Source organism: Pseudopipra pipra, chromosome 15 (assembly GCF_036250125.1).
Source record: "Pseudopipra pipra isolate bDixPip1 chromosome 15, bDixPip1.hap1, whole genome shotgun sequence".
NCBI classification, from domain to species: domain Eukaryota; kingdom Metazoa; phylum Chordata; class Aves; order Passeriformes; family Pipridae; genus Pseudopipra; species Pseudopipra pipra.
The window spans coordinates 14,252,842-14,266,450 of NC_087563.1; the positions used below are offsets into that span (position 1 = coordinate 14,252,842).

Here is a 13,609-nt window from a genome sequence, read left to right on the forward strand (position 1 = left end):
TTTTAATATAGTCCTTTTTTTACAGTAGCCTGCACACGGCAGATAACTCTGAAATCTTGTTTTCACAATCTGCTTTGTTTGGTTGTACTTCCCACTGCAGTGATATTTATGGCTGCATTAGAAATAAAAAAAAAAAGTTGTAATCCCCAGAATGACTGATAAACAGCTGTTTTGTAAATGCCTATAGCAGATGAACCATATTCTAATGTTTTTAAGCCTCTAGGCAGGTATTGATTTGAATGTGAATTCATTGTTCTAGCTGCACTGGAGTTAAAAATAGCATGTGTTAGTGAGCCTAATTCTCGGGCATATAGTCACAGCTTTGAAAGCGTGAGACTTCTTTTTTTAAGTCTTTTTTTGATAAGAATGCAGTTTTCTTTAGGCTTTATTAACAAGAGGATAGTGGCTTTCTAGTGCATGACAGTTAAGTAATTCAGCAAAACTTGGAGTTAGTTTTGTTCTCTTTTTTTTTGCCCGTTTGAACAATCTGCCATCCACGTAAATGTATTTCCCACTTCAGTTGCAGATCGTCTGGGCTGTGACCCTCGAACACGTTTCCAGGTTCCACCGAACACCAAGCAGTGGATTGCTCTGCTACAGCGAGGAAACTGCACATTTAAAGAGAAAATACTGCGAGCAGCTTCACATAATGCCACAGCTGTGGTCATTTACAACAATATATCCAGTGAAGAACCTGTCACCATGACTCATCAAGGTAAATAAAATGTAATCTCCTTTTCTGTAATTCTTTTGCCTATAAACTATTGCTGAAGAGCCCTTGGCAGTGGGCAGATGCTGTTTGAAATAGCCTGTTCTCTAATGATGTTTACATGTATGCAATGTAGTGAAATAAGCTAATAATTCTGAATAGTTATTTTCTTTTAGCATACATTTTATCCAGTGTAATTGGTTAAATTACTTCCCTCTGCAGTGGAGATGTGGGTGTGTTGGAGTGAGGAAATAGCTATTAGATCTGAGGAGCAATCCTTCAGTCCTTTCTGAAGAAGAGGAGCTAACATATATACATATATAATGAAAGGTCTAGAATTTTACAAAGCATCTGTGCCTGAATAATTTTACAGCAGCATGGTTTCAATTGGCTGTTCTGGTGGGGACCTTCAAATGTTAACAGTTGTATTTTGGCATCTGAGCCTGCACGACAGTTTAGAGAGGGTTGTTTTTCTAAAATGTGTCTGAGTGCCATACAGGAATTAACAAAGCAGTGATTTAGAGGGCAGTTGGCTCTTTAAGTTGTCCAGAATAATGCTGGAAATCTGGTTTTCTGTAGAGTTCTACTTCTTTACTGCTACCTATGTGTAAAATTTTACTGCTGCTAGTGACTTACTTTTGCCAGTGGGAACATCGTGTAAACATTTTCCTTGGTTAAAAACTATATTCACAATTATGATAACTACATTTTTCATTTTCTAGAAGGTTTTCTCAATTTGGAATTATTTAGCTTAATCGAAAAAAAGGCATAATTTTGTATTTGGTGGCTGTACTGCTGTCTGAATTTTTAGGTTTTTTTTAAGAATATTTTCAGTCCTTTTACTTTTAAGCATAGGAGGTTGCTTGGAAACTAGAATTTCCTGATTATTGCTCTGTATATTGTCACACAATTAGAACTGAGTTCTTTCTAAAGTGCTATGGTGGGGGTTTTTTCTCTCCTTTTTTTTTTTTTTTTTTTTTTTTTACAAGGCAAATGTCTTGTGGCTTCTTCTGGTTTAGTGAGGTTTGACCTTCCCAATTCTGTATACCATAGGAATTTTCCAGGGAGATTTTGACCTCCATGTAGCAATTCAAAGCCTTGACAGTTCATTTTCATCTTAGATACCTTCCTTAGACATTTTTGCAAGTAATCTGCAGGCAAAAAGTTCCATATTTTAGTGAAACACTCTTTGACACCTTCCTCTTTGTTTTGTTTGTTTGTTTGTTTGTTTACCACTTCTCTCTCTGCAGATGTAATGCCCTCCTAAACCTTTGACTCTGGTCTCTGTTTGAGATACTTGTAAGAATGTAAATTTTGCAGTCTGTTTAGCCATGATTTGTGAGTTTTCCCATGGCCTGGAATACCTCAGTGTGGCAGGAAAAAGATTACTTTTGCGTTGTTGTCTCTATTGCATGTTAAATCAAACAATGGGCTTGGTTATAATTTTAGTACCTTCTTTTTCATAATGCTGTTAGGTTTGGCAGTTGCTTTCATAGCAATGGGATGGGATCTGTCTTTTCTTAGGAAATCCTGGTTCACTCGGTGTTTCAGCTCTGAAAACCAGTGTGTTCCCTTTGAAACTTAATCAATAGGCCCAGTGGTTCTGGTTGGTTGAAATAATATCTCAGGATATAAAATATTAGAGCAGCTGTGGGTAAAATGGTGTCAACCATATCACAGCTTTTGTGCTTTTTAGGCGTTGAACAGCCACATCATCTGCTAATTAGATATTCCAGTGCACTGCACCTCTTCTCCTTAGTATATTCTATCCCCAAAAGTCAGGAGGAGTTGACCCTGTGTATTTGACAGCTGTTCTGCACTGATTCAGTTAATAAGTGTTAGAGTTGAGATCAAGTGAAAATGAAAGTGAGCCACCAAGTTGGTCTTACTTCTCTATATGATGTTTAGTGCTGTGCAGTATTCCCCTTAGTATTCCTCGTTTCTTTAGAAATTGTCTACACAAGACAATTTTGCAGCTGTGTTATGATGACCAGGTTCATGGCTCTGCATTTTCTTTCCATAGGCTGGAGAAAGTAGCCCTTGTGTTGTTCTGTATCACTGTAGCATCATTTTTGTACTGCTGCATAACAGCCCCTAGAAATATTCTGTCTTCCTGGTGAAGCAGAGAGGAAAGAGGCAGCTGGACATAATGCATTCTCTGAGCTGCAAGCTTTCCTACTTGGGTATTTGCATGAATTCCAATCGCCTGCTTAGACAGCGTCTGTGGTAAAAATAAATAATATATTACAAAGATTTATGTATGTTGCCCACCTGCAGAGAGGTGATTCCCTATGAAAACAGCTTGGGAAGCAGTTCTCACCTGGAGGATTAATATTTTATCCAAGCTATTTTATGCTTGAACACACATTTGAAAATTTTATTCTCATGGAAATTCATTCGTACTCAAGCTATTACTTAGCAGAATAGAAATTCCTTCTGGTGGCTGGATAAAAACTGTCAGTCTGGAATCAGTCTGTCATCACCATGTCAAATGAACAGTTTCTGCTGCTAATATCAGAATTTGCTTTTTCTTGTGTGATAGTCTGCCCCTTTGTCTTCATGTTGAGTTTTAAAGTAGGTATTGGCCTTAAGGAATCGGTGACCTTTTTTTAAAATACCTGTATTTCTGTTAATGTTATTTGCAACATTATTTTCTTTTCTGTGTGCATATCCTTGTATATATTACCATATACATGTGAAATAAACTTTTTACACAATCCTGTAGGTGTCTTCTATCAACCTAAGCAAAGGATGTCTTTCCCAGCATAGGTTATCTTAGACTATGATGTCAGTGGCAGGAAGGCAGTTTTATGAGTGGTTTTTCTTGCTACTTCTGTTAAAGCAAAACTGATACTGTCTAATGTAAAAAAGAGCCTGTGTGGTGGAGAAAATATGTAGCTATCTCCATTATAAGCAATTATGGGAATAGTAAGGAAATGCAGGTTGAAGAGCATTTTAATTCCTTTTTTGTTTGTGTGTGGTGGAAACAGTCCCGTCAAGTACAAAATAGTTAAACTTGGGGAGGTTGGAACCAGATGATCCTTGCAACCCAACCCATTCTATGTTTCTATGATACTGAATTTCTCTATTAAAATCTAGGCTGGTATTTGGATTTATAGAAAAGAATATAAGCCAAAGAAGCCTCTAAAGTTCAAACTTCATTCTCGGAATTTATGGAACAAATATAGACAGAAAAAGAGAAACCCATATAGAAGAGAGTGTCAAAGAGAAGTTGCTGGATTCCAATAACTGCTGTTTATCAGCACCTAAGGAATTTCCTGAGGTACAGAAACAATTTCTAATATAATAGTAGTTTTAGCAGATTTATCTGATACAGGTAAATCTTTTAAGGTCTTTAGAACAAGCTGCAGATGTCTCATCAGGATCAATCCTTGTGGCCCTTCTAAAGGAACAGTGCATTAATTCCCTGGAAGAAGGTGTTTCTGTTCCATGGTGTGCACAGGTGACGCTCCCCTGCAGTGGCACTGTGGGAACATCGTCCAACATGGGCTTCCAGAAACAGGTTCCTTTCAAGGGGAGAATTTTTCATGGCCCTCTGTTCACTTAAAAAGCACACTGGCATGGGAAGGAAGGTCTGTACTTGCTTTGAACTGTGCTAAAACTGACTGTGGATTATTTTAGGTCAGTGGGTCAGAGGCAGGAGGGACAGGAAGCGATTTGGAGTTGTTGCCATCTAATGGCTATTCCACGTTCTTGCCCTAATTCGGAGTGGATACAGTAGGCTGCAGAGATCCAGCAATGGAAATGTCACTGTCCTCTGTTGTGTCACTGTCCCTGAGAGCAGCACATCTCTAACTCTGCTGCTTGCCTTTCTCACAAGTGTCTCTTTATGTAACTGTGAGCTGAACTGATGCGTGAAGGCTCTGGCAGGGTGCACTGCAGATTATTTTGCACAAATGTGATGAATATTTTAGCTCTGTACCAAATCCACTGTGAAACTTTCCCTGGATTACTGAGACCTACTTTTTAATCCGCAGCTCAAAATTAATTTCATTGTATATTACGATATTGTTATTAACATTTATTATTATTAATTGACCCTGGAATATTAGTGGAAAGGAAAGAGATGAGTCATTAAAGTCAAAGCTTTGAAATGGCAAAACAATTAATAGTCTAACCATAGTTTACATATATTTGATAATTTTTTGTTTATGTTTGTTGATTGAAAGTCTGGAGAGTAAGTGTCAACAGCATTATTGTTCATCCTGTTTCCCACTACATTTCTTGGAGGTGCACCAATCAGAAAAATCTGTCACACAGGAGATAGAAGTGTCTGACACTTAAAGACACGTGGAGAGGAGTGTGTTTAATGCACAGATTCTGGACCATAAGGAAGCACTTGTCTCTTCAAGACAATCCAGGGAAACCCCTTTGCAGAGCCATCATAGCCTCGGTGCCTTGCAGAACTCCTTAGCAGTGTTTCTGTGTCATACATGCCTCATCCACAACTGAAATAACAGCAGTCAGGCTCATTTTAACTCAGCCAGCTGAAAGGGTAATTAGTTCTGTGACTGTGAAAAGGCCCACGGGACTGTTAGTGGCTGTAAGTAATTACATTCTTCTTCTTATCCAAAGTCTGAGCTTCAGCAGCAGAGTAACTTCCTATATCTATGGACTCAGTAGAACCAAATTTATGATATTAATCTATGAATATGCTATTTATAAAGCTCTCAAAATATTTTGTAGTGTCCTTGGGCAAGGCTCTCTTGCCATTTCTCTTTTGTGCTTTGCTGAAATTGTTTAGAATGACTGTCCATGTCCAGATTGATAGAGTTGTACAGAAGTTGTCTGTCTATAGAAGAAAATACATGAGCATGACAGATTGCCCTTCTTAGAAATCCCTGGGTTTCTTAGCTCCACCATCTATTAGAGGGAATACAAACTGCTATCCAGAAAGAACAAAATGAAAGCACTTGATCACATTATAGAATGCAAGAGACTTATAGTTACCGGAATCCAAATGTGTCTTACGTTGATGAATGTACCAGTAAGGTCCCACTGCATTAATATTATTGATTAATCAAGATTGTGACACTATAACAGGTTTTGGACATTGTTCAGAAGTATAGAAAGTATGAAAAAAAAAAAAAGGTGAAAAAAGGTTGTTTTCAAATTAGCAGAAATATCTTTTGAAGATAAATTTAGTATTTCAGAAATCTGTGAAACTGAGATGAGGAACCTTTTTTCAGTAGTGTGTAATGCATTAGGATTACACCATTTCCCTAGTTCAAAACTCAGGGTGATCCTTCAGCTTTTTATTAATTTGCATTTGTTCAAGGTTTGAATATAGAATTTAGTCTACTTTGTTAGCATACTAAAACCTTAACAGTACAAGTATTCCTTAAATAGGACTGCAAATGAGGTTTACTCACTGTAAAACATGGTTAAATGCCTTGTAAAAATATGCAAATAAAAGAAAAAAAAATCTGTGCACAGATTGTGGAAAGGGGATGATAAGTGATACATTTCTTTCTGCCAAGCTTTTTTTATTCTTCCGGCATTATTTAGGTGGAATGTCCATTTCCTTAAAAAAAAAAAATAAAACTGTAGTGCAAGTAGATGCAAAGAAACTTTGCTAGGAGAGAAGTGAGTGTGAAACGTCTGTAAAATCATTGCAACATCTGTCTGCTTTTCCCTTATCTAGGCTTGGTTTTCCTTAGTGTAAAGAACCCAAAAGGTCACGTGTGTTAAAAAATATATACAAATGGAATTCCCAGAAGATAAAATTCCTCCCACAGAAAGGGAATATGTGATATAAGTAGAATGATCAAGGCAGTTCAAAGGAGGGGAACACAATGAACCCCAAGCCCCTGAACCCAGTGTCCTTACCATTCTGAGTGAGCTCTGCTGCAGTTCTGATTCCAGGGATGTATAAATTCTCCCCCCTTCTCAGCCCAGCCCAGGGGTCTGTCCTGCTGCACAGCAGAAGTGTTGAAGTAGCATATTTTTGCTTTCAAAAATAAAGGTGGGGCAGAGATTCAGGAACTTGTGGGACACTTACAGAAGAAGTGGGTGCATCTTGCAGCTTAGTAGAGGATCTTAATTTTTCCGACGGTGCTTAGTGTCATATGACTTGGGATAGGAGATAAAAAAGAGCTCTCTGGGTGAGGCTGATGGAGAGGAGATGATCTGCAGAGAAGCCAAAGCCCAATACCTCTCTTGTGCATACTGGTACTGTGTTGTGTGTTTGGGAGACTGTGAGTGTTGGTTTTCTAGAGTGGATATGTTGGGTGTAGCAGAGACAGCTTGACCTTGTCCAGCTGGGGGAAGGCCAGGGGCGTAGCTCCACATCTCACGTGTGTCAGCAGGATCTGGACTTGTGAATGAATCAGAGTTTAACTGTGACTACCTGTTTTGATCATATGCTAATTTCTCCTTAAGAAACATCTCCCTGAGTGTCAGCCTAGAGCAACTGGGTTGTGAAATAATGTCAGCAGTTGTCATCTAAATACAACCCAACAGTTTCCTCCACTGATTTTTTGATTTAGCCCTCCTTTTAGGAACTCTTGGTCACAGTAGGTTATAAAGCTTGTCAAAAATAGGGCAAGAACATTGTGCTGAGGCACTGTTTCCTGTTTAATGAAGGAGGACGGGCTTACAAGTTTGTTATTTATCACTTAGGGAATTAATTTAATGCACTACAGGCTAGCACAACAAGAGTCTGATTAAACTTTAATATTTGGTTTGAAGTTAATTGTGTCACGCCCATCTTTGGAAAGCTGCTCTTGCTGTTTCTGGTTTTCTAATCATGAGCTTCAATCATATGGCTGCTTTTCTTAAAGGAGCAGGACTTAGTGATCGTCCATCACACGTCTCCTAACAGTAGAGCAGTGTGTGACACTTGCAAAACACTGAAGTGTGTGTCATCATGTTTAGAGGGCAGAGACAGGGCCCTCTCTTAGCCTGGCAGGGTGAAATCTGTTGAAGCTCTTTTTGCTACAAAGAAAAGTTTTATGTTCTTCAGACATACGTTGACAGTATTTTGGTTGCAATTCACAGAAGCCCATTCCTCAATGAACTTGAAATATCTGCTTCTTTGTCCTCTTAAGTAGACAGAACTCAAGTTTTAACCTCAGAAGCTTTTTCATTTTTTGGAGGGGGAGGGTAGGTTCTTTTGCATAGGTTTGTGTAGCAAAGAGACTTTCGTAATGTGTGTTTGTGTAATCAAAGAGTAATTTCTGCAAATACCTGCTCTGTGTTTTGGGATAGCTGTATTTCCACTGGTTGTATTTGATTGATGCATCCTGTGAAAGCCTGACTTTTGAGTAACAGTTTCATATACTGCTGTCCTTTAGGATTTTTCTCATGGATTTTTCTCATAAAATCTGTCTTGGTGTCTGACACTTCATAAAATAGGCATCCTAAAGTAAATGTTTACATACAGACAAGAATTCAACATTTTCAATATTGCAAAGGCTACAGGAAGACAAATGTTTTAAAACGCTATCCAGTCTTATTTTAAAATTAATGTATACCCTTGGCATTAAATTCTTGCCTTGTTTAGAACTAAATAACTGTCAAATATTATGGTTTTGTTCTGTTTTCAGAAGTATTTGATTTGGGACATCTCAAACAACATATTTTACTCTTGACATTGCTCATGTGTTGACAGCTTGGATGTGCTCCTGTTTACTTTCTGATTAGATCAAAATAAAAATATGTGCAGCTAGACCTGTTTTAATCACTCTGAAGGTATGCCAAGGCTCTTCCTCTTGGTGTCTGCTTTTCCATAAGCCAGTTTTAGAATGTAAGAGTTACTCTTCACAACCCATTTATTTTTCATCAGACTGAAATGTTAAGGTACCTGATAAATTTGTGGTTTTCCCCAGTGTTGTTAAGTGCTGTGGAGTTTTTATTTAAAGCTCTGTTCCCCAAGCCCACTTTTTCTAGCAGCACAGCTTTGCATACAGCTCAGTGTGCCTTTTCCCTTTCCTTCACCTCACAGATTCCATGGATTATATCTTCTGTGGCTAAACCCTTCCCTTGTAGGCGTAATCCTTGCTTCCACCTCTGCTCTCCTGCAGCTCAGATGTCTTCTGGTGTTTTCACAGAACTTGTGATCAGTCTCTCAAAATTTCATATAGAACCGTAGCACTTCATCTGTGCTTTCCTGGGTTTTTTGTTGTCATTTTGTGGGCTCCCAAATTCTGTTGGAATGGTTTCACTGTTGCTAACAGTAATAAGACAGATCCCTTTCCTGGGCATTGAATAGTGTGTGTTGCTGTCTTTTTATTTCTGATATAATGCCTTCAGAAATGCTTAGCACAGAGTTATAGGATTTTAACAGAAGAATAGGGAAATCTGCTTTGTGAAGATGGGCAGTTTTATTTCCAATTACATTATCATGATGATGTTCCCATTGTTGCAGTTACACAGGCAGTGGCATTTCAACGTCTGAATCGTGCCCTGGATCCATCCTACAAGTGACTGTCTGTGCCATTCTTTACCTTTACCAGGAAATGTAAAATTTGTTTGCATTTTTTAAAGAAACACTGAAATTTCCACCAGCAGGATGTCCTTTAAGTTTAGGTTTTTTTAGAATGAAGTGATGAAAGGATTCAGTTACAATTAAATGTTCTTTGCTATTTAAAGAGAGAACAATATTCTTTCGCAAGCATGACACAAACGTGGTTTATCTGCTTCATGCTGTGTCTGCAGCATCAGCAGCCACTGTCAGAGACTTAGGAAATTACAAGGACTTTAGCTGAAAATATCAGCCATTAGCAAGCTGCTGACCTTTGTTATGAGTATCTGGCTCAGTTCTCAGTTCTCCCCAAACCTTGTTACAAAAACTCGAAATAGCTCAGTGCCTCTTACAGGTGGTCCAATATTTCCCATGCTCAAGGTGGGATCTAAGGTTTTGCCCTCCCCATTTGCAAGGAGGTGGTTGAAGCATTGCAGCAGTAGTAGCAGTTCAGTGCCAGGTTGCTGATATGCCCAGGAGGAATTGTCTCACCTGTCCTTCTCCCCGAGCATTGACCAAACAGCTGCTTGTGTTGTTCACAAGCTCAAGGAAAAATAAAACCACCACCTGTTTGGCAGTTGCACTTTGCCAGGCTGCCGTTCCCTACGACCTCCAAGGGACTGTAGTTGGAAGGAAGCTGCTCTTTGAGCCATGCCTGTCTTTAGCTTGGTATCCTGAACATAGCTGTCCATAACTTGAGTTTCAGACAAACAGTTGGTAGTCAAGAATCACCAAAAAAAAAAGCCAAACAACAAAGCCACCACAGATATTTGCTTGTGGTGAGACTAGTAACTTTTCTTTGAGATGACTTTCTCTTGACTTTCTAAGCATGGTCTTTTAGAATTGCTAGGAGATATGGACAGGTTAGTGAGAGAGCAAAGCAGTTTCCTTAGGGACTCTACAGGAAACTTCTGGATGTTGCTGTTTTTCCCATATTCTTGTTTTTAGTGTCTTCTCAGCTTTTTAAGTTCTTCTGTCTTCTCCTCTCACAATGTAACATTACAGAGATTTAATGATTAATCACAACTTCATCCCTTTTCATACACAGAGTTGTATAACTATCTTAATTAAACATGCACAGGGTAAAATTGCAAACTAGAAAGAGCTGCCTGGGCTTGGATGATAGCAATTAAATGATTTATATTTACAGGCATCAATATTTATCTTATGCCTACCGTCTGTCCTAGCTTGTCATCTATGGTTCAGTGTGTAGTTCATTGGCTTTAGTTAGCATTCCAGCTTCTTTTCTCTGGACACTGTGTTCTTGGCTGAGGAGAATATTGCTTTTCGTAAGATTATGAAGTAAGACCATAGTCTAAGTTTCACAAACAGTTAGTCTTTCTGTCTTCACCTGAGGATTTTTTTTCTGCTAAACTTTCAGAAACACCAGGTTTCAAGGTGCTTAAAATAAATGAGTCACTGTCTCCTCCTGCCCCCGATTGTTCTCAAACATGGAGCTCTTGCTAAAATTATTTAGGGTGATGCCCCTGACAAAAATACGGATGAACCAAGTCCCAGTTTCCACTGAGCTTCAGTATGTTAAACAGGCACAATTTATTTTTCTTTTCTGCAGTTCTCCTTGGCTTTTGCGAGGTCAGAAGCAGCAGTAGCACTTTGGCTGTTCCCAGTTGAGTCATTTGGAATGCAAATCACTTTGCAGTGATGCCAGAGGTTCCCATTGTGCTGGGCTTTATATAAAACGTGTGACAGATTGTCAGCTTTGTCACATTCCCTGGGCAGCAAGGAATAGGTAGAGGCTTCAGCTTTGGATTCAGATAGAACTGGACTAGTATCAGAAGATCTTAGTCATCTTTGCTCTGCAGATAACTATAAATCATGTTAGAATATAATTACATTGAGTGCTTCTGCCTGATATTTTGATATTAACATAATTTCCTGGTGCAAATAAATTCCTGCTGGGGAAGCGTAGCAGAACAGTCCCCCCACAGCCTTCCCTACTTTTCCTCAGTATCCAAACTAGATATGAAGAACAGAAGTGAAGTCTGGGGAAAATATCAAGCAGTATAAATTACCTGCTCTTGGTTGATCCTGCACTGTCAGAGCTGCAGGGATTTGAAGTTGCAGGAGCACAACATGCAGTATGTACATACAGAATCTTGCAGGAAAGTTGTCTCTTTTCCTGTAAAAATGTGCTACAAGTCTGGGCAGGGACTGTCTTCCTTACTCAGGGAATCTGAGTAAATTTCCATGAAAATAAAGTAAGTGGTGGATTTTTACTCTGAGCTTTGCTGCCTATTAAATATCTTTGTTACTTTGCATGAAACCAGACTTGGTACTGAAGTGTCTATGGAGAGCTGGACTAAAGTTGATCTTGTGTGAATCTGTGCTGTGCTAGAGATTAAATACATTGTATCCATAAATTGTGCTGGATTTTGGTTGCTATTCAAAGCTTTTGAGTGACTGTGACACTTGTTTTAAAAATATTCAGAAGGAAACACTGAACTTTCTTTTCCTACTTAGACCCATGTAGTAGGATGAGGCCTGAATGTCTTTTTCATTTCAATTTTGAAATTTCTTGAGGAAAACAATTTGAGGGCTGTGGAATGTCTTCAATTTTTGGGCAAATCCTAATTTCTGAAATTAGCAGCTTTGATTCTTTTGAGTAGTTGTGTCGGCAAAACATCAGTGAACTTACTCTGAAAACTGATGATGGTGACTGTAAAAGTTACTATTTGGCATGGTGAATGGAAAGAGTAATGAGATAACATTTAACACTGTTGCACAACTCAATATTAAGTCCCCACTTTGGAAAATTAGGTAGCTGAGTTATTGTGCCCTGGGTTTTAAAAATGCTGCTCTTTTGGCTCATTTCATGGATACAGTAGCTTCTTAAAAATTAGTTTTTGATTAAAACACTTTGAACAAATGCCTTGTGTTAAAATAGGACCTCATGTTCTCTACTGTCACAGTAGGTCCTCTATAACTTAAATCCACTCTAAATCCAGAATCTTGGTTCTGAAGTCGCCTTATACAGCTCCTCTCTGAGAGAATGTGAATTGGAGCAAACAGATGGAGCAAGCAGATGAGCAGACTTCACAAGCATTTTGAAAATAGGTCTTGAAAGGGTTTTTAGTATAGGAAGCAAATAAATCTGGATGAATAAGAAAGACACTCGTAAGGGTTTTTTCTTTCTGCTTTGGTTTTTCTGAAACTTATCTTTCTTTGAACTTAGGTCAGAATTATCCTGAGTTCAAGATTCTCTTTTTTTTTAATTGCTTTAAAATATAGGAGCACTCTCTGGTCTACAGGTGATTTTGTTCTTTTTCAGCAAATCTTGTGGTTCTCTTATTATCCTTGTACCAATAATTTTCCCTTTGGGGACAGGAAGTAGTCTAGAGGCAAGACACTATGAAAACAGATGGGCTCCACATTCAAAATGGAGCTGATGGAGCTGACAGCCTCTTTGCGATCTTATCAAGCGTGTCTTTGTATGGGAGATAAAATCAGCACTCACATTTCTGCCAAGTTTTTCCATTTCTTTTTTATTTTGCGGCCACACAAGCACACAGGGGAGCTTGCATAACTCCCCACAGCAACATCCGCAGCACTGGGTCTGCTGAGACCACTCCAGCAATATTCTCATACTCTCACTCATCTTCGAAATGTTTTTCTGAGAGTTGCCTGTTTAGGTATCCATGGCTTCAAATATGGAACAAATGTACTCTTGAAAGCTGGTTCAGACTGCACACAGTAATTACAATGTGGGAAGTACTGTGTAACCAGCAGAGATCTGTTACTGCATGTGGAGCTGCAGACAGTTTGCATGTTAATGCCCTGATCTGAAAATCTGGGTTTGAAGGACAAGCCAGGAGTTTGAGTGGCCAGTAGCATGTTCCATGTGCCATGGATGGCTTAGATTAAAATCTCTTGAGTTGTCAAGTGGCTTTGCATTTGGAAAATCTTTTGAGTAGCATGCCAGGTTAATTTTAAATGTAAATTAAATATTTTTCCCTTTTTTATAGGAACTGGAGACATTGTTGCTGTGATGATTACAGAATCGAAGGTTAAGGAGATCCTGAATTACTTGGAAAAGAATATCTCTGTCCTGATGGGAATAGCAGTGGGGTCCCGTGTTCCTCCGAAAAACTTCAGTCGGGGCTCTCTAGTCTTTGTGTCAATATCATTCATTGTTTTGATGATAATTTCTTCAGCATGGTTAATATTTTACTTCATCCAGAAGATCAGGTACACAAGTGCACGTGACAGAAATCAGGTAAGGGGTCTCCTTTTTATTCCCTAAGTTTGGAGGGGATATTTCTGTATACAATAGTCAATGGGGAACAAATAGTTTCTAAGGAATGTCCCATCAAACTAGTGTTCAGAGCCTCTTTGTTCCAAGGCAGAGCCTTTTGCCAGACAAGGATTTTTATATAGCAGTGTTTTCATCCTGAGAA

The 13,609-nt window shown here is 38.7% G+C and overlaps 1 protein-coding gene across 5 annotated transcripts in view; it reads left to right on the forward strand.

Annotated features, from left to right (window-relative positions):
* RNF130 (ring finger protein 130) overlaps window positions 1-13,609 on the forward strand; it is a 54,854-nt gene that overhangs the window by 10,152 nt on the left and 31,093 nt on the right. For all 5 annotated transcript variants that reach the window (XM_064672072.1, XM_064672069.1, XM_064672070.1 and 2 more), the window contains 2 exons: window positions 521-715; window positions 13,178-13,428. In XM_064672072.1, the coding sequence (XP_064528142.1) occupies window positions 521-715; window positions 13,178-13,428 (446 nt within the window). The remainder of the gene's footprint in view (window positions 1-520; window positions 716-13,177; window positions 13,429-13,609) is intronic.